Source organism: Pseudophryne corroboree, chromosome 10, assembly GCF_028390025.1.
Source record: "Pseudophryne corroboree isolate aPseCor3 chromosome 10, aPseCor3.hap2, whole genome shotgun sequence".
NCBI classification, from domain to species: domain Eukaryota; kingdom Metazoa; phylum Chordata; class Amphibia; order Anura; family Myobatrachidae; genus Pseudophryne; species Pseudophryne corroboree.
In genome coordinates, this window is record NC_086453.1 from 337113116 (window position 1) to 337139658 (window position 26543).

Sequence of the window (26543 nt, forward strand, 5' to 3'; positions counted from 1 at the left end):
GTAACCAGAGGTCCAGGAATCGTCCGGCCTTGTGTAATCAATCAAGTCTTGCTTATTAGAACAACTGTTTTAAAAAGGGGCAAAGTAATAACAATCTAGTCCGAGTCCTAATTAAGAGGGTTTCCCTTAAGGGTTTTCCTGTAGTAACCAGTCTTCCTATCAATGAGAACAATGTAGAAGTCTTCTCAGATCCTAATATAGATAACAGGGCAATGTGCAGTGATCTCGCACAGAGGTAGAGAACAAGCTCCTCCGCTTACTGTATATCACGTTATGGGACGCTATATCTGTAGCTCTATGAATGTCTTTTCCTCTATGTTCAGCGAGGGCTAGTGGCCGTTTAATAATTGTAGTATAAACTAAATCTTGCTGTTTAATACACTTGCACTGTATAACATATAGGGGGAATCAAATGTTTGAAAAGTCGGTTGGGTGTCTGTCTATTATATAGGAAAAAACAGAAATCCAACTGACTTTTCAAACAATTGAATCTCCCCCATAGTACATACCGTACACCGCTCAAATAAGGACGCATGTATTGGGTAAGCCTGTATTTCAGTCTACGCTGTCTTGTATGCATGGTTATGTAGGCACCTATTTATCAAGCCTTGGAGAATGACATACCTCCCAACATTGGCTGCAGATGAAGAGGGACGTCTGCGCGGCGAAGCCACGGCCGATTCTCGAAAGGGGCGTGGTTCGTCAAAAAGAGGGCGTGGCTTCACGGGAGTAACGCAATCAGTTTTAGTCACTGAGGTCAGTTTTAGTCAGCCCTCTCTGAGCTGCTGGCATGCCCTCTCTCCCTCTGTCACCTGTGAATAGACGCTGTGCACATGCCTCCCAACTGCCCCCCACCGCGGGACACTGCCGGGACAGCGGGACTGTCCCCAAAATATGGGACTGTCCCGCGAAAATCGGGACAGTTGGGAGGTATGGAATGATAAATGGCACAGTGATTAAGTACCAACCAATCGTGCTATTTATCACTCTCCAAGGTTTGATAAATCTGGGCCTTAGTACCTGAACACGCTGTGTGCCAATCCATTGTCTTATGTTAATGCAATATGCACAAATTGTCCACCTGTCACCAGGACCCGCCCTATTTCACGGTGCTGCCCGGTTGGGAATACAGACAGGAAGCCGGGAGGGAGCTGCTGATTCCTTGTGCTGCTGCTGGAGACCCCTTCCCGGCCATCTCCTGGAGAAAGGTACTCTCATTGCTGCTGTGATGCCTGGATAGAATAAAATGTGTATGTACAGTAGGTGACAAGTTTCCACTGATTCAGAGCAAACCGCTTTTATCTGTAGTGCAAGTAAGTGAATGTCAGCAAGGAGTCTATTTACTAACATGCAGATTTTTAGCAGTTAAGATGTTGCCCGTAGCAACCAGTCATCTTCTACTTCTCATTGTTATCTAGTACCTTCTAGAAGATTATATCTAGACTCTGGTTACTATGGAAAACATCTCCTCTTTTAAAAACCCATACTTTAGTAAATATAGTCCTTGGCCCATTACTGCACATTTTGCAATAAATGAAGTATACGATCAGCAATTCAGGTTATCTGCTGTTCGCCTGCCATCTACAGGTAACAATGGGTAGTGCGTGCTTGTCATGACCTCACTCTGTCAGAGCTTCCCAAACACGGTCCTCAAGGCACCCCAACGGTCCTGGTTTTAAATGTATCCGTGCTTGGCCACAGGTGACTTAATTAGCCCCTCAGTTAATTTGATTTAACCATCTGTGCTGAGCTATGGATATACCTAAATCCTGGACTGTTGGGGTGCCTTGAGGACCGCGTTTCGGAACCTCTGCTCTATATGAACCTCCCTGATTATGATGTCATTAAATCACCAACTTCTCACAGGTGATCGCTGCTGTGCGTGTTCTCACTGTGATCAGGTCTGCACTGCGCATGCGTATGCACCGCAATGCACAGGCGCGACGGACCGCAGCAACGGGATGGTGCGAAAATTCCGCACGCACCGGCCATCTCAAGGAGATTGACAGGAAGTGGGCATTTGTGGGTGGTAACTGACCGTTTCTAGGGAGTGTCCGGAAAAACGCAGCAGGAATCCGGCGTTTTGTGGGAGGATTTCGGACGTCAGCTCCGGCCCAGATCATCGCAGCGGCTGAGTAAGTCCTGGGCTGTGCAGAGACTGCACAAACTGCTGTTTGTGCAGCTCTCCAGTACAAGCGATCGCACCCCTGCACACACAATACCCTCCCCCTGTAGGCGGCGACTACCTGATCGCAGGGATGCAAAAAACGCACCCTAGCGATCAGGTCTGAATTACCCCCTTTACTCAGTAGTGACATCTGAAGAGATGGGATATTTGTGTGTGTGTGTGTGTGTGTGTGTGTGTGTGTGTGTGTGTGTGTGTGTGTGACACGCTATAAGGTACCTGTCACCTGTATTCCTACTGTTGTACAGTACTCTTGCACTGTACTTTTCGTTCATGCTAAATTCCTAGTTAAAGCATGCTTCATCTGTCGAGAGGCTGACAGAACATAGGACGGTACAATACAGTACATTGGCCCTTATTCCGAGTTGTTCGCTCGCTGCCGATTTTCGCAGCGCAGCGATCAGGTAAAAAAATGGCAAAACTGCTCATGCGTATGCACCGTAATGCGCACGCGTGTCGTACCGGTACAAACAGCATCGTTGCTGCGCAATGCATCCAGCGACAAATCTATTCGCACAACAGCCGATCGCAAGGAGATTGACAGGGAGAGGGCGTTTATGGGTGTCAACTGACCGTTTTCTGGGAGTGGTAGGGAAAACGCAGGCGTGTCCAGGCGTTTGCAGGGCAGGTATCTGACGTTAATTCCAGGACCTCCGTCGCTAGGATCATCGCACAGGATAAGTAACTTCAGGGCTGGTCTTGTTTTGCACAAAATGTTTTTGTAGCGCTCGGCTGCACAGGCGATCGCACTCTTGCAAAGCGAAAATACACTCCCCCGTGGGCGGTGACTATGCGTTTGCACGGCTGCAAAAAGTAGCTAGCGAGCGATCAACTCGGAATGAGGGCCATTGTTGCTTGATATGCATTCAGTGCAATCATTTACAGATGTGTCCTCCTACATCTTTGCTGCAGTCACGCCAAACAGCCCCTCTTGGCACGCCAGGTCGCGTTAGAATATTCTAGCTGCAGGAATTTTTTTTTTTTTGCCATTTTATTCGCAACACAACGGGACTAGGACGCACGAGGAGACTGTGCTGATTAATATGATATGACACTTGTATATCTGGGTGCGACTGAGTCTCTGAATCTGTACGCGAAGTGTTACAATGTAACAGCCGCAGCTTTTTCCAATACGGAGCTGTTCTGCTCCGTATACAGACTCAGTGACACTCAATATACAAAGTGTCATATATCAGCACAGTCCCTCGTGTGTCCTAGCCACTATGCGTCGCGAACGCATTTTCGGCAAAAAAAGACGCCTGGCGTTACAATTGCACGGGACCTAGTGACTCACTCGCCCCACGTGTCTCGCGCTGCATGGTGTATGAGGACGCATCTGTATGTCACTACAAACCAAAAACAATTAACTTTAAAATTAACCTAAAAATTACAGATGGGGGAAAAACCTTTTCTTAAACCTTCTTGTATGTGTCCTAATAAATCTTAATCATCTATTTATAGTGTTCACTCTAGGATTTGGGCAGGGCAGGGCGCCGGACTGAAAGGGGCACAAGCGTGTGCGCGCGCGTCGAAGTCGCAAAAACACCAAAATATGGGGCGTGGTCATTTTGGGTAATAAAAGTGGGCGGTTCAGCCCACAGACGTTAAAACAGGGGGCGGGCGGCGGCGTCACTGTTGGGGGCGTGTCCAGCACCTACGGAGGTGCTGGGCTTCCGCCAAGCTCTCTCGCAGCGTGAATGGATGCCGCGCGCACACGCACGGCATCTTTACACGCTGGGAGGGCAGGAAGCGGGCGGCTGTTCTAGCAGGGCGCCACAGAAAGGGCAGGGCGGATTTTGCCCTTAAAAAATCGGGCAGGGCGCGGCGCCCTTCTAAAACAGTCTAGCGTGAACACTATACTGTATTTGTTGGCAGAAGCTCAGTGATTCTGACAAGGATTACTGTGGTCAGTGATAACTTTACCTGCCTTTGCCACACCTTTTTTCATGCATATCCTCTAAACAAGTTCGTGATTGACCAATCACCCGCTCTGCTGCTTTGACCACCTATGTTCTTCCTGAAAGCTATGCCCATACCACACCAGAATAGAATAAGTCATTCTACTCTCAATAACACATCTATACAGATACGTCCTCTTACATCTCTGCTCTGTGCGCTACAAGTGGCGTTACAACGTGTGAGTGCCGTGTAACTCTGCAGTGGCGAGCATCTTTTTTTTTTGCGTGATGTAATAAGACGCACAAGACTCTTCTGCTGATTAAAATTATATGCGGTATGCCTGTATTCTGTGTGTGACTGTGACTGTATTTGCATACAAAAGGCTGTGCTACAGTGTTTTCACGGAAAACACTGTAACGTGGCATTTCGGATGCAGATAGCGCAATTGCACACAGAATATAGGCATCCTGCGTATCATTTTAATCAGCAGAAGCTGCTTGTGCGTCTTATTGCATCACTTTCTGTCCAAGATGCATTTTTGCAGAAAAAAACACCCTCAGTGCTACAGAGCCCCACCACGGCGTGGTGCAACTTCAAAGTCTGTTTGGCGTGACTGCAGAAGACACATCTGTAAATACATGATTTCTGGGTAAACCTGCAGTACGCAGCTACGCAGAAGGAAGTGCGCTTTTACCACTTCTGAAAAGATGTGTGGACTACGGGGGTCATTCGGACCCGATCGCACGCTGCAGTTTTTCGCAACGGTGCGATCGGGTCAGAACTGCGCGGCACCGGCACATGCCAGACTGCTGAAGGCCGTCACTGCAGTACGAATTCCTTTGCCTGAATGACAGGCAGAGGCGGTCGCTGGGCACGGGGAGGGGGGAACTAAATGACGGCGTTTAGCCACCATTTCATGGGCGCGGTCTGGCCAACGCAGGCGTGGCCGGACCGTGCGGGGGGCGGGCCACAGCGGCTGCATGACGTCACACGCAGCCGCTGTGGGCCGGGGAGAGACCAGTAGCTCCCGGCCAGCACGCTAAAGCTGCCCTGGACGGGAGCTACTCCTAAAGTGCAAAAGCATCGCTGCTGCGCGATGCCTTTGCACTTCTTCGGGGGAGGGGCCGACACTGACAATGGGTACGGGATAGCCCTGTGCTGGGCGTCCCCCCGCATGTCTATGGACATGAACGTAGCCCTGCAAAATTTTGCAGGACTCCGATCAACTCGGAATGACCCCCTGCATGCGCTATCTCCTGAAATGTTTACACCCAGGATCGCAAACTTGCATTTGAATATTCGGATTTGCCATTTTTATTCCAACCAGCGGACCAGTGACATCCCGTGAGGTGGATTCTGGGTGGGTTTGGGAGTTTTACATTTCGGATAACACACGTTCCTGAAATTAGAGCATGCACACTTCTTCTAGCAGCAGATAAAAACAATACAAAGTAAGTCTTCGTCACGCATTGAGCCTAAGGGACGTGGTGCATTCCTACATGTGTGTTCTCTCAAGTAATTATGCATGGTCCTCTGCACTCGTGTTCTGTCCCAGAAACCGGCACACCGCTGGGCACACGACCAGCGTATTCCCCCCTGAGACCAGCGCTGGGACTCCCATGAAGCGGCTGTGTGATGGAGCTTGCTGCGACCCAGATATTATTTTTAGGCATTGCAGAAAATAGGAGAAGCTGAAGTGCCCACCTGAACCTTGGTAGTAACTGGCATACAGCGTGTATTATACTGGTCATGCAGACCAACGTCTCCTATTAGTCCCAGCAGAATATGTAACACTGATGCTGTAATCCTCGTGTCCTATAGTGTAACACAATGATGTGCTTGCGCCCTAAGGCTTGCCCAATGCTTGCACTGCAGTCAGCGCTTTGCATTTATTTTGGGGGGTCCGGTAGATCTCGTTTCAGGTTGAGTTCAGATGAATTGTTCCCGTGTTCTGTGTCCCCTCTTGTGTTGCTGGGACAGTATTGTTGGTTCATGTAGGGAGAGTGACTGCAGAGTGGGGGAAGGGGGAGGTATCTGGGATCAGCATCGCTACTGCCGCGGCCAGTCTGGAAAGCTATAGGTCTACCCTTACAGTCTGTGTTCCTCGTTCTTGTGTATAGGCTGCGTATGTGTTCACAGTTGCAAATCAGTTCACGATGGCTCCGGTGGGCATCTTTTTTCATGTCAGGACGGCAGCTTCACTTGCTGACATTAGCATTCCGTAGCCTAAAAATTATTTGCAGTAGGCAAGTGTGTAAGTGTGTACAATGTGCGTATATATGGTATGGCTCATGCGCAGTCTGCAATTGCTTTCTGCATCCAGAGCATTCAGAATCTGGCCCATTGTATATAGTGAGAACTGTGTCTATTTTCCAGATTAGTCAGTCACCTAGTTTAGAGGTTTCTGTATGGTTTGGTGGATGTCTTCCACTAGTGTAGGGAGACCTGTGTTACACGTAGGAAGCCCGCTGTCTTCCACTAGTGCAGGGAGACCTGTGTTACACGTAGGAAGCCCGCTGTTTTGCACTAGTGCAGGGAGACCTGTGTTACACGTAGGAAGCCCGCTGTCTTCCACTAGTGCAGGGAGACCTGTGTTACACGTAGGAAGCCCGCTGTTTTGCACTAGTGCAGGGAGACTTGTGTTACACGTAGGAAGCCCGCTGTTTTGCACTAGTGCAGGGAGACTTGTGTTACACGTAGGAAGCCCGTTTCTTCCGCTAGTGTAGGGAGACTTGTGTTACACGTAGGAAGCCCGCTGTCTTCCACTAGTGCAGGGAGACCTTTGTTACACGTAGGAAGCCTGCTGTCTTCCACTAGTGCAGGGAGACCTGTGTTACACGTAGGAAGCCCGCTGTCTTCCACTAGTGCAGGGAGACCTGTGTTACACGTAGGAAGTCCGCTGTCTTCCACTAGTGCAGGGAGACTTGTGTTACACGTAGGAAGCCCGCTGTTTTGCACTAGTGCAGGGAGACTTGTGTTACACGTAGGAAGCCCGCTGTCTTCCACTAGTGCAGGGAGACCTGTGTTACACCTAGGAAGCCCGCTATCTTCCACTAGTGCAGGGAGACCTGTGTTACACGTAGGAAGCCCGTTGTCTTCCGCTAGTGTAGGGAGACTTGTGTTACACGTAGGAAGCCCGCTGTCTTCCACTAGTGCAGGGAGACCTGTGTTACACGTAGGAAGCCCGTTGTCTTCCACTAGTGCAGGGAGACCTGTGTTACACGTAGGAAGCCCGCTGTCTTCCACTAGTGCAGGGAGACCTGTTACACGTAGGAAACCTGCTGTCTTCCACTAGTGCAGGGAGACCTGTGTTACATGTAGGAAGCCCGCTGTCTTCCACTAGTGCAGGGTGACCTGTTACACGTAGGAAACCTGCTGTCTTCCACTAGTGCAGGGAGACCTGTGTTACATGTAGGAAGCCCGTTGTCTTCCACTAGTGCAGGGAGACCTGTGTTACACGTAGGAAGTCCGCTGTCTTCCACTAGTGCAGGGAGACCTGTGCAGGAAGCCCGCTGTCTTGCACTAGTGCAGGGAGACCTGTTACACGTAGGAAGTGTCAGGATTCTGATTTTGTCTGTCCCCGGCGGGGGCGCTAGTGGATCAGTGTTGGTGTGACGTAATACACGAGGAGACCGAAGAATAGTCCTGCGCATAGGCGCTGATATTTATTATGTCACAGGGATCACAAAGCAATTGTATAACAGGTGCAGTGGAATGCAAAACCAGAAATAACAGGAAATAAATATTCAAAAGTCACTGGTAACTATGATTGAAACAAACAGAACTCCGGTAATTGTAAAAAGCACACAGTCTCCGTATAAAACTCAGGATGAAATAACTTTGGAAAAACAGAACTCTGATAAATGTACAGTCTCTATGAAGCACAAGTCCAGATAGCCTAACGGGCTTAAGCAGGAGACAGTCTCTAAGCAAATAGATGTTAACTGCTGAGATGCACAGATGGTAACTGATAATGAGTGCACAGGTAGATAATGATAAAACATCTGAGGAGAGTCTCTTACTGCTGGTGGATTGTGGCTGGCTGTGGCTGGAGTTTGTAGTTCCACAGGAACACTGGAACAGGGAGATGACTTGTAGATGCCAGAAATAGAAGACTGCTGGAAACAAAGGATTGAAGACTGGAACTGGAAACTGGAACGGAACTGGAACTGCTGGGACCTGTAGTTCCACAGGTCCAATACACAGGGGTATCTCTACAGACAGAGGACTGCAAACAGGAGCCGCCTGTTCACAGAATGTGACGTGTTGTCCAAGGCAATGAGACTGAGCCAGGAACTGGAGTTTATACCCCTTGGTCTGTGATGATTGGATGATCTCTGTGAGAACACACCCCGCTGGATTAGGTGTTCAGATCAGCTGTGGGTTAGCTGAAGCACTGTGTACTCCAGGCTGCAGTAGACTGAAAACTGGAACAGAACTGAACTGCTGGAACCTGTAGTTCCACAGTAGTGATGCGACGGAGAATGCAGATTCCTGACAGGAAGCCTGATGTCTTCCACTAGTGCAGGGAGACCTGTTACACGTAGGAAGCCTGATGTCTTCTGCTAGTGTAGAGAGACCTGTGTTACACGTAGGAAGCCCGCTGTCTTCTGCTAGTGTAGGTAGACTTGTGTTACACCTAGGAAGCCCGCTGTCTTCCACTAGTGCAGGGAGACTTGTGTTACACGTAGGAAGCCCTCTGTCTTGCACTAGTGTAGGGAGACCTGTTACACGTAGGAAGCCCACTGTCTGGCACTAGTGTAGGGAGACCTGTTACACGTAGGAAGCCTGCTGTCTTCCGCTAGTGTAGGGAGACCTGTGTTACACGTAGGAAGCCCACTGTCTGGCACTAGTGCAGGGAGACCTGTGTTACACGTAGGAAGCCTGCTGTCTTCCGCTAGTGTAGGGAGACCTGTTACACGTAGGAAGCCCACTGTCTTCCACTAGTGCAGGGAGACTTGTGTTACACGTAGGAAGCCCTCTGTCTTGCACTAGTGTAGGGAGACCTGTTACACGTAGGAAGCCTGCTGTCTTCCGCTAGTGTAGGGAGACCTGTGTTACACGTAGGAAGCCCACTGTCTGGCACTAGTGTAGGGAGACCTGTTACACGTAGGAAGCCTGCTGTCTTCCGCTAGTGTAGGGAGACCTGTGTTACACGTAGGAAGCCCACTGTCTTCCACTAGTGCAGGGAGACTTGTGTTACACGTAGGAAGCCCTCTGTCTTGCACTAGTGTAGGGAGACCTGTTACACGTAGGAAGCCCGCTGTCTTCCACTAGTGCAGGGAGACTTGAGTTACACGTAGGAAGCCATCTTGCACTAGTATAGTGAGCACTGCGTCTATGTTTCAGGTTGCTTAGCCATCTCCCAGTAATAATGAGTGCTGTGTCTTTGTTCTAGGTTTGGAGGTCATCGTCCAGTTATATATTGAGTCCCGTGTCTCAATTACAAGTGGGATGCACTCTTCTAATTCTTAGTGAGTTTAATTTTTTTGCTTCCAGCCAGAAGCCCCTCGGGCTGTAATGTAGTGAGTCCTGTGTCTGTCCCATGATGGGAGGTTGTCTTCCACTAGTGTAGTGAGTCCTGTTCCTTTCTAGGTTTGGAAACTGTTGTCTTTTAGATTTGCAGGCTGTCTTTCACTAGTGTAGTGAGTCCTATGTTTCCATTTCATGTTGGGAGGCTGTCTTTCATTATTGTTGTGAGTCTTGTGTTCCTGTTTCAGGTTAGCAGGCTATCTTTCACCAGTGTGGTGAGTCCTGTTTCTCCATTTCAGGTTTGGAGGCTATCATTCACTAGTGTATGAGTCCAATGCCTCTGTTTCAGGTTTGGAGGCTGTCATTCACTAGTGTATGAGTCCAATGCCTCTGTTTCAGGTTTGGAGGCTGTCATTCACTAGTGTATGAGTCCAATGCCTCTGTTTCAGGTTGGGAGGCTCTTTCACTAGTGTATGAGTCCAATGCCTCTGTTTCAGGTTGGGAGGCTGTCATTCACTAGTGTATGAGTCCAATGCCTCTGATTCAGGTTGGGAGGCTCTTTCACTAGTTTATGAGTCCAATGCCTCTGTTTCAGGTTTGGAGGCTGTCATTCACTAGTGTATGAGTCCAATGCCTCTGTTTCAGGTTTGGAGGCTGTTATGCACTAGTGTATGAGTCCAATGCCTCTGATTCAGGTTGGGAGGCTCTTTCACTAGTTTATGAGTCCAATGCCTCTTTTTCAGGTTGGGAGGCTGTCATTCACTAGTGTATAAGTCCAATGCCTCTGATTCAGGTTGGGAGGCTCTTTCACTAGTGTATGAGTCCAATGCCTCTGTTTCAGGTTGGGAGGCTCTTTCACTAGTGTATGAGTCCAGTGCCTCTGTTTCAGGTTGGGAGGCTCTTTCACTAGTGTATGAGTCCAATGCCTCTGTTTCAGGTTGGGAGGCTCTTTCACTAGTGTAGTAAATCCTGCATTTCTTTTTCAGGTTAGGAGGCTTTCTTTCCCTAGTTTATGTGTCTTTGCTAGGTTGGGAGGTCACTAGTTTAGGGAATGCTATGTTTCTGTTTAGTGAGTTCTTTGCATCCGTTTCAGGTTTGAAGGCTTCCTTCCATAAGTGTAGAGACTTCTTTTGTCTGTGTTTCTGCTTAGCAGGCAATCATCTACTAAAATAAGTAGTTGCCTGCGTCTCATCCTGGTTTGGAAGCTATCTTACAGCAACAGGGCGAGTCCTATGTTTTGAGTGCGAGCAGGCATGGACTTCAGCTTTTTGCAGACTTACTGTATGTGTCTTTACGTCATATCAGAAGGTTGAAGATGTGTGAGTCCTGTGCTCTACAGTACGTTGGGAGGCCATCTTCCACCAGTGTCTGCTGCTGGTTAGGGGGCTTTTACCCCCTAGTGTAGTGTGTACGGTGTTTCTGGTCCGTTTTGGGAAGCTGTCTTCCATTAGTGCAATGAGATCTGTTTATCTGTCTAGCTTTAAATCTGACTTCCAACTAGTGTGGCAAGTCCTGTGTCTCTGGTCACAGTCTGGAGGCTCTTCAACTAGTGTAGTGAGTTCTGTGTATCTCCAAGGCCACCTTCTACTTGCGTTAAGTCCCATGTTCTGGTTACAAGGGGCATGTAGTCTTCTAATTTTATTACTGAGCTTTGTGTCTTTCCGTTGTGGCAGAAGCTCCCCCATCTATAGTGTTGTGGTTCTGGAGGCCCTCTTACAGCAATATGATTAGTTTTGCTGCTCTGCCACCAGTGGGACAAGTCTGGTGGCTCTCCTCTGTGTTAGGATGCCCTCTCCCAGTTTTGAACCGTACTCTGTGAAGGTCGTTTACTAATTACACAATAGGAGTATAAGCTGCCCATGGTCGTGTGAGGATGTCCTTTGTCACCTCCTTGCTCACACATAAGAGTATAACTCTTTCCACCTCCGTAAAGTGCCTGCATGCGAGTGCTTTCTGTGACCATTAGCTGGACTTCCTGCCCAGATTGGGTAATTTCCTCTATACGGACGCTTTTCCATTATTCTTCTAACCTATTACTTCCTCCAGCTTGATTGAGTAGTTAAAGTTGTGAGTAAAAGGATAAGTGTATCGGTGGGGTTGGTTACAAAATCCCAGCAGTCAGAAGACCGACATTGGAATCCCGACAGATCTCTTTAAGTATGGTCACCCTACCCCGAGTCCTAAACTTAACCCACCCCTCCCACAGCCTAACCCTAACCGTGTTGCCCTCCGCAGCCTAACCCTAACCCTCCCCCTAGTGCCTAACCCCTCCTCCTACTTCCTGGTACCCTTCGGGATTCTAACTGTCTGGATCCAGCTGTCTGTCTTCTGCCAGGATGATGTATGGGATGAGAAACGTAGTGGAAATGTGCTCTACTAGGGATCCCGCCTGGAAGCGGCGCCCTGTTAAAATAGCCTAGCGTGAATATTACTGTACGTTCCTGTGAAGTGGCTATTCAGACACATGAAAATGCTCCATCTTATTGGCGTGTCTTTGAAGTGGTGGCATACAGTACACAGGGGTCTATTTACTAAGCCTTGGATGAAGATAAAGCACCAACCAATCAGCTCCTGTCATGTCAGGCTGTGTTGAAAAATGACAGTTAGGAGCTGGTTGGTTGGTACTTTAAGGGGGGAATTCAATTATTTGAAAAGTCGGTTGGCTGCCTGTCTTTTCCTGTCTATTAGATAGGAAAAAACAGACAACCAACTGACTTTTCAAACAGTTGAATCCCCCCCCCCCAAAAAAAAAAAATCTCTCTCCAATTTATCTCCATCCAAGGCTTAGTAATTAGACCACAAAGTCGCTTAATCACTGACATTGGAAGCGAAGCCATACTCAGATGTAAGATCTGCCGTAGCTTTTGTGCAGTTTTCGATGGTGGCATCAGAACATGCTTAAAGTGGGCGTCTCAGCCCTTGTACAGTAAGATGCAGACATGCACACCGGAGCTTATAGCATGCAATAGCGTGCGCCTCAGAATCATCAGAACCCTTAATGTGGGCGGCTGACGTTTGTGTCTAGGCGAGAAGTCTAACTTCCAAATGTGTAATATAATGTCTGTCTGTGCTTAGAACAAAGTCACACTTTTTTCCTTTTTGTGTGTGTGGCACATTTCACTGAAGTCAGGAGACCCTCTTCCAGTATTGCAGGTTATAGTCTCTGTGTTCTAGGTCATGAGGCCCTTTTCTAGTTCTGTAGTATGCACTCTGTGTGTTCTAGGTCAGGAGGCCCTTTTCTAGTTCTGTAGTATGCATAGTCTGTGTTCTAGGTCGGGAGGCCCTTTTCTAGTTATGCAGTATGCTGTCTGTGTTCTAGGTCAGGAGGCCCTTTTGTAGTTCTGTAGTATACTCTGTGTTCTAGGTTTGGAGGCCCTTTTCTAGTTATGCACTATGCTCTGTCTGTGTTCTAGGTCATGAGGCCCTTTCTAGTTAAGCAGTATGCACTGTCTGTGTTCTAGGCCAGGAGGCCCTTTTCTAGTTATGCAGTATGCTCTGTCTGTGTTCTAGATTGGGAGGCCCTTTTCTAGTTATACAGTATGCTCTGACTGTGTTCTAGATTGGGAGGCAGTTTTCTAGTTATGCAGTATGCTCTGTTTGTTCTAGATCGGGAGGCATTTTTCTAGTTATGCAGTATGCTCTGTCTGTGTTCTAGGTCAGGAGGCTCTTTTCTAGTTATACAGTATGCTCTGTCTGTGTTCTAGGTCAGGAGGCCCTTTCTATTTATGCAGTATGCACTGTCTGTGTTCTAGGTCATGAGGCCCTTTTCTAGTTATGCAGTATGCTCTGTGTGTGTTCTAGATTGGGAGGCCCTTTTCTAGTTATGCAGTATGCTCGGTCTCTGTTCTAGGTTGGGAGGCCCTTTTTTAGTTATACAGTATGCTCTGTCTGTGTTCTATGTCAGGAGGCCCTTTCTATTTATGTAGTATGCACTGTCTGTGTTATAGGTCAGGAGGCCCTTTTCTAGTTCTGCAGTATGCTCTGTCTGTGTTCTAGATCGGGAGACACATCTCTAGTTATGCAGTATGCTCTGTTTGCTCTTGATCGGGAGGCATTTTTCTAGTTATGCAGTATGCTCTGTCTCTGTTCTAGGTCAGGAGGCCCTTTTTCTAGTTATGCAGTATGCTCTGTCTGTGTTCTAGATCGGGAGGTCCTTTTCTAGTTATGCAGTATGCTCTGTCTGTGTTCTAGATTGGGAGGGCCTTTTCTAGTTATACAGTATGCCTGTCTGTGTTCTAGGTCAGGAGGCCCTTTCTATTTATGCTGTATGCACTGTCTGTGTTCTAGGTCAGGAGGCCCTTTTCTAGTTATGCAGTATGCTCTGTCTGTGTTCTAGGTCGGGAGGCCCTTATCTAGTTATGAAGTATACTCTGTCTGTGTTCTAGGTCGGGAGGCCCTCTACCAGCAAGTACAGTGTGCTGCCCAGCGGCTCCTTACAATTTAGATCTCTCAGTAAGGAAGACCACGGGGAATGGGAATGTGTGGCTAGCAATGTTGTGACCAGTATCACTGCCAGTGCCCACCTCACGGTTATCGGTAAGTACACAGACTTCCAGCTGTCACCTGCTAAATCTCCATATGACTAGATGGGCCAAATGGTTCTTGTCTGCCGTCAAACTCCATGTTTCTATGACCATTGACTACTGAGAGCAGCTTGTTCTCTTTGAATAAACCTGCATGGCTGTCACTTATTTGACTGTCATCTGGAGTTAGTGTCAGGCAGATGGTCCCTGGTGGTCACCCTCTCTGTGCAGGGGTTCCGGTATAGTCGCATATTGAGACTCGTTTCCAGAAGTGCTGAACAGTGTTATGTGGCATCATGCATTGCACTCCATTCTGATCCTTTGGTTTTGGATTTCTTAAAAATGGATCAAAAAACTTCTGGAATCATGTAATTCTTGCAATCCAAATTCCGAACCGCAGGAAGATACGAACCGGGACTCTGATCAGATTTCCTCAGGAGATCCAAACCACTTTTGGATCAGTTCGGAACCACACAATTTGAAGACTGCTGAAAGCAAACCAGAAGAAAAAAGCTATGCACATGGTTCACTAAAGCGTTACATTGCCTCACAGTGGGGGAGATGTACCAAACACTGGAGAGAGAGAGTACCAGCCAATCAGCTCCTAACTGCCATGTTACAGGCTGTTTGAAAAATCACAGCTAGGAGCTGATTGGTTGGTACTTTTGGGGAGATGTACTAAGCAGTGATAAAAGTGGAGAAGTTGCCCATGGCAACCAATCAGCATTAACGTAACATTTATAATTTGCATACTATAAAATTATACAGAGCAGCTGATTGGTTGCCATGGGCAACTTCTCCACTGGCTCACTTCTCTACTTTTATCACTGCTTAGTACATGTCCCCCTTTATCTCTCTTCACTTTATTTCTCTCCAAGCTGTGGTACATCTGCCCCAGTGTCACAAGCCACTAACAGAGATAGGCCGCATCTATTTTATAACAAGCCTATCCATTACTAGTACAATAATCTAGGGCTAACCTTCTATGTGAGTGAATAGACTGCGGCTTCCAATACCAGTTGGGATAAACTATCGCCCCCCAAAAGGTAACCAAAAAAGTAAAAAGCATAAAAGAAGCCCTGTTAAACACTAAGGGCGGTATCCTATTAGCCCCGATGCTGCTTCGGGCAATCAAAACGGCCGGATATCGCTATGTATGACCGATGGTCATTATCGCTGTATCCAATTAAAGGCCGTTTTGATTTGCCGAAATTGGACCAGCGATCGCACGAAAACACATTGGATCGGGAATAAGTCCCAAATCCTATGTGTTACCGCGGCTTCAGGGGCCCTTATCGCGGATTACCGTTTACAGTATCGCCCAGTGTGTATGCTGCGGGCGATGAACGGCGCGCACTCCCGCGCATCTTTATCGCACCCCTCCCTCGTCTGTGCATGCAGCTATCGTCCAAAAGCTGCATGTTCAGCCCGGCCGTGGCATGACGTCACTGTGCGATATCGCTCCTGGAGCTAATGTGTGTACAGACCATAAGACATATCAATTGTAACAATGTTTAATCATGAATGAAAGTAAAATCCAGCGCAAAAAGAAAAAGGGTTTAATTTTCAAGTACATTTCTCCAAAGCTCATGTGATAAAATTGTGGGAGATAATTGTTACAGTTGGAGTCTCGCTCAGCTAGCCTTCTCTGGTGCGCCATGGTGCAGCAAGGTTTATTAGCATAAGCCTTTCATCTATTGTTCTCAGGTGCAATACAATACAGAGAGAACAATACAGCAGGGGATTAAGTCATTACAGCAGGGGATTATGTCATTACAGCACTGGCTCACTTGATCCAAATCAAGGGATAGATGAGCAGGGCTCCATCTGCACATCCTATCAAAGTACAGCTGTAGGCAGAGAATGATCAGTTCTCCTACAGTACATACATGCAGTGACATTGCTGAGAACTGGAATGCCTTTACATCCCGTTAGTACAGTAGGTGGTCAAATGCACCTGCTCCATGATTAGTAAGATGCACCCACTCCCCCCTCGGTCTGTGCGACCTTCTGCTGTCCAAACATTCCACAGTCATCCCTCGTACACCTGTGTACCTTAGGCAGTGTACATATTGGGGGTCATTCTGACCCGTTCGCTCACTGCGTTTTAACGCAGCAGAGCAAACGGGTCCCTGCTGCGCATGCGCCGGCGCCGTAGTGCGCCGGCGCAAGCCAGACGGCCGAAGGCTGTAACAGGGATGCGATCACCTCTGCCTAATTGACGGGCAGAGGCGATCGCTGGGCGGGAGGGGGCGGAACGGCGGCGTTTGGCCGCCGTTTCGTGGGTTTGGCCGGACCGAACGGGGGGCGGACCGCATCGGCTGCGTGACGTCACACGCAGCCGCTGTGGGCCGGGAAGCTACGATTAACTCGGAATGACCCCCATTATGCGATATCGCATGCGATACGGCTGATATCGTATGATCGCATATCATATCATACCGAATGCAGCATGCGCCCGCTCCTCCAGTACGGATATAGAGCCTATAGCCCTCTGTCTTGCATTCTGGGCATTTGCGAGAAAAGTGTCAGTTTTTCGTTATTTTTCTAGTTGTCTTTTCAGTCTTGCTTTGTTAAGGTGATATTGCATTATTATGTGTGATGTATTCTGTCACGTCTTTATTTTGGTTTAGGCACCAGCCCCCATGCCCCATCCAATGTTCGTGTCCTGGTGTCTATGAACACGGCGAACGTGTCCTGGGAAGTTGGATACGACGGAGGATTTGAGCAGACATTCTCAGTTTGGTATGGCGCTCTGTGAGTCAGCCCAGCATGCCTTGCAGCTTCTATCGCCACCGTGTGTGTATGTCTGCCACTCTGTGCTTGGAGATGATGCCCCTGTCCCTCAGTGTACTCCTGCCGGAACATATAGATAGCTTTCCATATGTGTGTGTGTGTGTGTATGTGTATATATATATATATATATATATATATGTATATGTATATGATATCAATGGCGGCACTCAAAGGGACTTGAAATAGCGTAAAAAAGGAGACCAAACTCCTGGTGGCACTCAAAGGGACTTGAATTAGCGTAAAAAAGGAGACCAAAGGAGTTTGGTCTCCTTTTTTACGCTATTTCAAGTCCCTTTGAGTGCCGCCATTGATATTATATATATCATACGTGTGTTGGAGGGCACCGGGGCATCGCAAGAAGGAGGGATTGAGTGCCGGACACAAAGAGTATATATATATATATATATATATATATATATTATATGTAGATAGATAGATAGATAGATAGATAGATAGATATATATATATATATAGTGTATGTGTATATATGTATGTATGTATGTGTGTATATATATATATATATATATATATAACATACATGATGTATGTATATCCCAAACACTCACTCACTCACACACACACACACACACACACACACACACACACACACACACACACACACACATGTACTGTGTATATATTAAATCATGATATAAATGCTGGCTTCCTACTGTGGTAAAAGATTTGTCAATGTATGATATAGATATATATATATAGAGAGAGAGAGAGAGAGAGAGAGAGAGAGATGTATATATACACAGTTTATCTGGTTTATGCATACGTGAAGAGAGAAATAATAAAATATATATATATATATAGAAAAAAGAACACAAGGGTGCCTCTTATTGTAATATAGAAATGGAGACCTCAAACAGTGTAATATAAGTTGATCCCAAGTGCACACATACCATGTAATGATGTAAAAAAAAATTTTTTATATATATATATATATATATATATATATATATATATATATATAATACACAAAATAATTCCAGAGAGCGCTAATCTATTATGGAATTAGATTATATCCAATTCTCCCTCATCATATTGGAATAGGCAACCATACATAGAACTTAAATATAAGGAATACATGAGGGGCAGAGGGATACAATTTGTGTACTTCTTCTTGTTCAAAATGTACAGTAAGGGCCTAATTCAGACCTGATTGCTAGGCTGCGTTTTCGTATAGCCTGTGATCAGGTCTAAACTGCACATGCACCGCAATGCGCAGGCGCATCGCACGGGTACAAAGCGTATCGCCGCTCAGCGATGGGTTTGTGCAAAGGATCCATTCGCACGGGCGTTCGCAGGAGATTGACAGGGAGAAAGCGTTTGTGGGTGGCAACTGAACATTTTCTAGGAGTGTTTGGAAAAACGCAGGCGTGTCCAAGCGTTTGCAGGGAGGGTTCCTGACGTCAATTCCGGTCCCGGACAGGCTGAAGTGATGGCAGCGGCTGAGTAAGTCCTGGGCTTCTCAGAGACTGCACAAGATCTGTTTGTACAGTTCTGCTACACATGCGTTCACACACTTGCAAAGCGAAAATACACTTCCCTATGGGCGGCGACTATGCGAACGCAGGACTGCAAAAAAAACCCTAGCGAGCGAACAGGTCTGAATTAGACCCTAAGATCCAGTGCTCTTGACCCTTGTAGTCCAATACTGGTGGGAGGTAATACTGCAACAATACCCACTCACCAGAAATTCACCCAAAACCAAGAGCCAAATGGTCAATCAGTAAAAGATTTATTTTCAGTTCTAAAACAATAGCACAGTATATAAAAAAATCAAGTAATCACTTAACGTACATAAAACTTTGGTCACATCCAATACAGGAGAGTGTGTGATGATAACCTTCCTCCACCCGGTTCCGGTGTGGAATCTTTTGAAAGGTCCTCTCAGAATTTGGACTCTACACTAGGTGTTGGTGAAACCCTGCGCGTTTTGTCCTAAAAAGGACTTCTTCAGGGGTAAAGATCAAAGGCCTTCTATATGGAGAGTGTATGATAATTTCATCAGAACATTTGTTACACCAGACCGATGTAGACTTCAAATTTCATTGATGGGAGAACGACTGTGTGTTGCCCTTAAAAGGACACGACCCAATTATTAGATCACTGTAAAATAATGGACCTTTCAATAATCTTGGAGCTGGAGACCAGAACACAACTCTGTGGCATTCACTTAAAGAAAGAACCAGAAGTGTGTGTACAATTCTGTTGAAGGGTCCACTCCATTCACTACAGATATGGCTGTTTTGAGACACAACGTTTTTGCATGTTACTTACTCTGTAGGCTACATGAATGTTTGAAAGGTCCATTCTTTTACAATGATCTAATAATTGGGTTGTGTCCTTTTAAGGGCAACACACAGTTGTTCTCCCATCAATGACATTTGAAGTCTACATCGGTCTGGTGTAACAAATGTTCTGATGAAATTATCATACACTCTCTTTATAAAAGGCCTTTGATCTTTACCTCTGAAGAAGTTGTCTTTAGGACGAAACGCGTAGGGTTTCACCAACACCTAGTGTAGAGTCCAAATTCTGAGAGGACCTTTCCAAAGATTCCACACCAGAACCGGGTGGAGGAAGGTTATCATCACACACTCTCCTGTATTGGATGTGACCAAAGTTTTATGTACGTTAAGTGATCACTTGATTTTATATATACTGTGCTATTGTTTTAGAATTGAAAATAACTCTTTTACTGATTGGCCATTTGGCTCTTTGTTTTGGGTGAATTTCTGGTGAGTGGGTATTGTTGCAGGATTACCTCCCACCAGTATTAGCCAACAAGGGTCAAGAGCACTGGATCTTACTGTACATTTTGAACAAGAAGAAGTACACAAATTGTGTCCCTCTCCCCCTCAGATATTCCTTATATTTAAGCTCTATGTACGGTTGCCCATTCTAATATGATGAGGGAAAATTGGATATAATCTAGTTCCATAATAGATTAGCGCACTCTTGAATTATTTTGTATATCTATGTGTTTTGTGGTTCCTACTAACAGAGGTTCCTCCAAGTGCTGCTGCCGATAGGTGTGGGATAAGGGTATATTTGTGTTGGATGGAGATATATATATAAATGGGTTTTAAACATATTACACCATATGCTGGTATTTTCATCAGACATACTGTATCATTGGAGACTGGCAAAAAAGCTAGAAGCTGCCTTATCCATCTGTGAAGAGGACATACCTTACAGCCATTCACTAAAGTTTTGTAGGCAAAACAATAGAGTGTATATGTATGTACTAGGTGCTTCATCGCGCCCTACGGGCGCTCTTCACACCGTCGAAAGGGGCTACGCCCCTAGACCCCAGGCCACTTTGCTGGGGTTCAATATTTGTATTATATGGAGTATTAGCTGCCTTCCTAGGTTTGTTAGTGGTTAAATAGTGCATGACGAAAGGGTGTCCGATGGTGAGAGGGGAGTAGTCCCTTGCGATGGCTTGAAGAGTGGCTGCAGGGCACGATTATGAGGCAGGGAGTCTGTAGATGCTGCGGGTGGGGGGTGGATGCAGGTGGGGGGGGGGGTGCGGGACCTATAACTATGTGATGTTATGTGTAACAATATATAGGACACTGATAAGGATGTATGTGGTATAGACATACCCGCATGAAGAGGTAAATGGTGTCATCAGACACAGAGGAGTGCTGCTACAATGCGGAACAGGGGCAGCTGTGTCCTCTCTCTACACCGTACCATCCTTCAGGTGTAGTGATGCGGACATGTTGCGCACGCGAACCCTCCACGCGGCCGCAGGGCTCAGGTGCACCAGTTCCCTCTGCTATGTGCGCGTCTCCCTCAGGTGCAGTAGGAGGAGGGTGCGAAGCCTGGCGCTGCTCCCAGGGCCAATGGCTATGCAGCGCGGTCATGTGCTTGGTGCTGGGCTTGCGCCCTGCGCTTGGTGTGTGAGGGATAAGGATGAGGCGGCAGAGCGGAGCATCACCGATATACCGGTAACTATGGGGGGCACCGCAGGGGGTTATGGCTCCTGTACTCCTGGTGAGGGTTTGTCAGGGGGGTATCCAGGAGCCGGTTGTATGGACCCTGTATGGGCACAGGGGGGTAAGGAGGGGACACAGAGAAGTGGGGCGGTAGGGAGGGGATACAGAGGGGCGGTAGGGAGGAGATACAGAGATGCTGGGCGGTAGGGAGGGGATACAGAGACGCTGGTCGGTAAGGAGGGGACAGAGAGAGGCGGGGCGGTAGGGAGGGGATACAGAGACGCTGGGCGGTAAGGAGGGGACAGAGAGAGGCGGGGCGGTAGGGAGGGGATACAGAGACGCAGGGCGGTAGGGAGGGAATACAGAGACTCAGGGTGGTAGGGAGGGGATACAGAGAGGCAGTAGGGAGGGGATACAGAGACTCAGGGTGGTAGGGAGGGGATACAGAGAGGCAGTAGGGAGGGGATACAGAGACGCGGGGCGGTAAGGAGGGGACAGAGAGAGGCGGGGCGGTAGGGAGGGGATACAGAAACGCAGGGCGGTAGGGAGGGAATACAGAGACTCAGGGTGGTAGGGAGGGGATACAGAGACACAGGGCAGTAGGGAGGGGATACAGAGACGCAGGGTGGTAGGGAGGGGATACAGAGACGCAGGGTGGTAGGGAGGGGATACAGAGACACAGGGCAGTAGGGAGGGGATACAGAGACGCAGGGCGGTAGGGAGGGGATACAGAGACGCAGGGTGGTAGGGAGGGGATACAGAGACGCAGGGCGGTAGGGAGGGAATACAGAGACGCAGGGCGGTAGGGAGGGGACAGAGACGCGGAGTACAGGGAGGGGATACAGAGATGCAGGGCGGTAGGGAGGGGACACAGAGACGCAGGGCGGGAATACAGAGACGCAGGGCGGTAGGGAGGGGACAGAGAGACGCGGGGCGGTAGGGAGGGGATACAGAGACGCAGGCGGGAATACAGAGACGCAGGGCGGTAGGGAGGGGACAGAGAGACGCAGGGTAGTAGGGAGGGGATACAGAGACGCGGGGTGGTAGGGAGGGGATACAGAGACGCGGGGTGGTAGGGAGGGGATACAGAGACGCGGGGTGGTAGGGAGGGGATACAGAGACGCAGGGCGGTAGGGAGAGGACAGAGAGACGCGGGGCGGTAGGGAGGGGATACAGAGACGCGGGGTGGTAGGGAGGGGATACAGAGACGCGGGGTGGTAGGGAGGGGATACAGAGGCGCAGGGCGGGAATACAGAGACGCAGGGCGGTAGGGAGGGGACAGAGAGACGCAGGGTGGTAGGGAGGTGATACAGAGACGCAGGCGGGAATACAGAGACGCAGGGCGGTAGGGAGGGGACAGAGAGACGCGGGGTGGTAGGGAGGGGATACAGAGACGCGGGGCGGTAGGGAGGGGATACAGAGACGCGGGGCGGTAGGGAGGGGATACAGAGACGCGGGGCGGTAGGGAGGGGATACAGAGACGCGGGGTGGTAGGGAGGGGATACAGAGACGTGGGGTGGTAGGGAGGGAATACAGAGACGCAGGGCGGTAGGGAGGGGACAGACGCGGAGTAAAGGGAGGGGATACAGAGATGCAGGGCGGTAGGGAGGGGACACAGAGACGCAGGGCGGGAATACAGAGACGCAGGGCGGTAGGGAGCGGACAGAGAGACGCGGGGCGGTAGGGAGGGGATACAGAGACGCAGGCGGGAATACAGAGACGCAGGGCGGTAGGGAGGGGACAGAGAGACGCAGGGTAGTAGGGAGGGGATACAGAGACGCGGGGTGGTAGGGAGGGGATACAGAGACGCGGGGTGGTAGGGAGGGGATACAGAGACGCAGGGCGGTAGGGAGAGGACAGAGAGACGCGGGGCGGTAGGGAGGGGATACAGAGACGCGGGGCGGTAGGGAGGGGATACAGAGACGCGGGGTGGTAGGGAGGGGATACAGAGACGCAGGGTGGTAGGGAGGGGATACAGAGACGCAGGGTGGTAGGGAGGGGATACAGAGACGCAGGGCGGTAGGGAGGGAATACAGAGACGCAGGGCGGTAGGGAGGGGACAGAGACGCGGAGTACAGGGAGGGGATACAGAGATGCAGGGCGGTAGGGAGGGGACACAGAGATGCAGGGCGGGAATACAGAGACGCAGGGCGGTAGGGAGGGGACAGAGAGACGCGGGGCGGTAGGGAGGGGATACAGAGACGCAGGCGGGAATACAGAGACGCAGGGCGGTAGGGAGGGGACAGAGAGACGCAGGGCGGTAGGGAGGGGATACAGAGACGCGGGGTGGTAGGGAGGGGATTCAGAGACGCGGGGTGGTAGGGAGGGGATACAGAGACGCAGGGCGGTAGGGAGAGGACAGAGAGACGCGGGGCGGTAGGGAGGGGATACAGAGACGCGGGGTGGTAGGGAGGGGATACAGAGACGCGGGGTGGTAGGGAGGGGATACAGAGATGCAGGGCGGGAATACAGAGACGCAGGGCGGTAGGGAGGGGACAGAGAGACGCAGGGCGGTAGGGAGGTGATACAGAGACGCAGGCGGGAATACAGAGACGCAGGGCGGTAGGGAGGGGACAGATAGACGCGGGGCGGTAGGGAGGGGATACAGAGACGCGGGGCGGTAGGGAGGGGATACAGAGATGCGGGGCGGTAGGGAGGGGATACAGAGACGCGGGGTGGTAGGGAGGGGATAAAGAGACGCGGGGTGGTAGGGAGGGGATACAGAGACGCGGGGTGGTAGGGAGGGGAGTCCCCAGAGAGGAAGCTGACGAAGAGAGCATGTTAAGTTGTGGAGGGGGTGGACACCAGAAGGGTGAGACCGGGGTGGCAGAGCTCTCTCCTGGCTCCCAGTTGGCACCTGACACAGCGCTGCTCTCTCACCTGTAAAATTGGTGCAGCGTCCAGAGATATCTCCCTCCACAGTATCACGCACTCTGTCCGTTTCATCCCCCGTCTCTGGGCTGTCGGGCCGGCCCTGTGTTGTGGAGTTAGAGCCTCTGGGGATGGAGGGAGGCAGTGTTGGAATGTGGCGTGCGAACGGGCGGCAACTGAATACTTGGGGCCCTGTACAGTGACAGCTTGTGGCCCCCCCCCCTCCAAAGTACCCTAGCCCCCCTCCTCAACACACATACACATGCGTTTATATATGCCCCCCCCCCCCGTGCCGCGGCCGAAAAGGGGGCGTGGCTAAATTCAAAAGGGGTGTGGCCTTGCGGGTATTTTCTCTCTCGCTCCGGGGGTGTTTCCAGCTTGCCTGAAGATGCTGGCTGCCCCCGGAGACTGGAGTGTGTGTGCCGGCTCTTCTCTGTAACAGGAGGCGAGTGCTGCAGAGGCTTATCTCACTCGGCTCCTGTCATAGCAGTACAGCTGGCACTTTGGTGTCCCCCCTTCTGACGGCATTGACACTCTCCTTGTGTTCGGCGCCGGCGGGAGGCTGGGGCAGAGGTGTGCATACCGCATCGCTGGCTCAGTGCTGCATGAGCCACTGCTTCTGCGGCAGTTCTGGTGGGAAGGGCAGCGGCACGACCGAGCCGAACGTAGTGACAGGCTAAGGGGGGGGGGGGGGGCGGACGGCAATTGTAAGACTGTATACTTCACCCCCGGGACCCCTCTGACCCCCCTGTCGCCGTGCGTGTAGGAGGAGGCGCCGGGTCTGTGTACGCGGGTCAGGGAGGGCTACGAAAAGCTTCTCCTGCACCACCCGTCCCTCGTAAGTGTATGTCGGCGGCAGTGTTGTGCCCCTGGTGCCGCGGCCGGGGAGTCCGAGTTGCTGATGGCGGACAGGCAGCAGGACCTAACACTTGATAGCGGACAGGCAGCAGGACCTAACACTCTGCACAGAGACTTGCTGCACATGTGGGTGGGCTCTGTGACTCCGCCCACCGCTGTGACTCTGCCCAGCGTTAGAGGGCCAGGCACAGACAAGGCAAATATATAGGAGATGTGTGTATGTGTGTGTATATATATATATATTTCTCTAACGTCCTAGTGGATGCTGGGGACTCCGTAAGGACCATGGGGAATAGACGGGCTCCGCAGGAGACATGGGCACTTTAAGAAAGAATTTAGATTCTGGTGTGCTCTGGCTCCTCCCTCTATGTCCCTCCTCCAGACCTCAGTTTGAATCTGTGCCCGGACGAGCTGGGTGCTGTTTAGTGAGCTCTCCTGAGCTTGCTATAAGAAAGTATTTTGTTAGGTTTTTTTTATTTTCAGGGAGCTCTGCTGGCAACAGACTCCCTGCATCGTGGGACTGAGGGGAGAGAAGCAGCCCTACTCTCTGCAGATAGGTCCGGCTTCTTAGGCTACTGGACACCATTAGCTCCAGAGGGATCGTACACAGGATCTCACCCTCGTCGTCCGATCCCGGAGCCGCGCCGCCGTCCCCCTCGCAGAGCCGGAAGACAGAAGACGGGTGAAAGAAGCAAGAAGACTTCGAAATTGGCGGCAGAAGACTCCAGTCTTCACTGAGGTAGCGCACAGCACTGCAGCTGTGCGCCATTGCTCCCACACTACACCCACATACTCCGGTCACTGTAAGGGTGCAGGGGGGGGCGCCCTGGGCAGCAATTGGGACCTCTTTGGCAAAAGTTTAGCATATATACAGTTGGGCACTGTATATATGTATGAGCTCCCGCCAAGTAAATGTATATTTAAGCGGGACAGAAGCCCGCCGTCGAGGGGGCGGGGCTTCTTCCTTAGCACTCACCAGCGCCATGTTTTTTCTCCACAGCACCGCTGAGAGGAAGCTCCCCAGCCTCTCCCCTGCAGTTACACGGTAGAAGAGGGTAAAAAGAGAGGGGGGGCACATAATTAGGCGCAAAAATCAATATAAACAGCAGCTACTGGGTTAACATTAAGTTACTGTGTTATTCCTGGGTTTATAGCGCTGGGGTGTGTGCTGGCATACTCTCTCTCTGTCTCTCCAAAGGGCCTTATGGGGAAATTGTCTTCAGATGAGCATTCCCTGAGTGTGTGGTGTGTCGGTACGTGTGTGTCGACATGTCTGCGGTAAAAGGCTCCCCTAAGGAGGAGATGGAGCAACTATGTGTGTGAGAGGGTGTCTCCGTCGACAACGCCGACACCTGTTTGGATATGTGTAATTAAGTGCTAAGGTGAATTTATTGCACAAAAGATTAGAGAACAGACAGGGAATCTACCCATGTCTGTCCCTATGTCGCAGTGACCTTCAGAGTCTCTCAATGATCACTATCCAAAATAATAGACACTGATATCGACACGGAGTCTGACTCCAGTGTCGACTACGATAATGCAAAGTTACAGCCAAAATGGCAGAAAAGTATTCAATATATAATTATTGTAATAAAAGATGATTTGCATATCATTGATGACTCATCTGTCCCTGACACAAGGGTACACATGTTTAAGGGGAAGAAAGCTGAGGAAAATCCTCTCATGATGAAAAAGAGCGGGAATCTCCAGACAAGAGACTGCAGTTTCCCACAAAGAATTATCAGGTATCCTTTCCCTACTAGGGCCAGGATACGATGGGAATCTTCCCCTAGGGTGTCACGTTTGCCCAAAAGGTAGCCCTGACGTAACAGCTATCCTCAGGGATCCTGCAGTTAGCGTGCACATTCTGGTACACTACTCAGAACGGCGATTGTGTCAGCATGGGTTTATAGCGCTGTGGCAGCGTGGACAGGTACCTTATCAGCAGAAATTGAGACCCTAGTATGTATATATATATATATA

At 49.5% G+C, this 26543-nt stretch overlaps 1 protein-coding gene across 3 annotated transcripts in view; it reads left to right on the forward strand.

Moving 5' to 3' along the window:
- Nucleotides 1-26543, forward strand: part of IGSF9B (immunoglobulin superfamily member 9B) — a 158536-nt gene that overhangs the window by 96488 nt on the left and 35505 nt on the right. For 2 of the 3 annotated variants that reach the window (XM_063943611.1, XM_063943613.1), the window contains exons 10-12: nucleotides 1092-1208; nucleotides 13942-14092; nucleotides 16713-16836. In XM_063943611.1, the coding sequence (XP_063799681.1) occupies nucleotides 1092-1208; nucleotides 13942-14092; nucleotides 16713-16836 (392 nt within the window). The remainder of the gene's footprint in view (nucleotides 1-1091; nucleotides 1209-13941; nucleotides 14093-16712; nucleotides 16837-26543) is intronic. The other variant, XM_063943612.1, reaches the window with a different exon arrangement.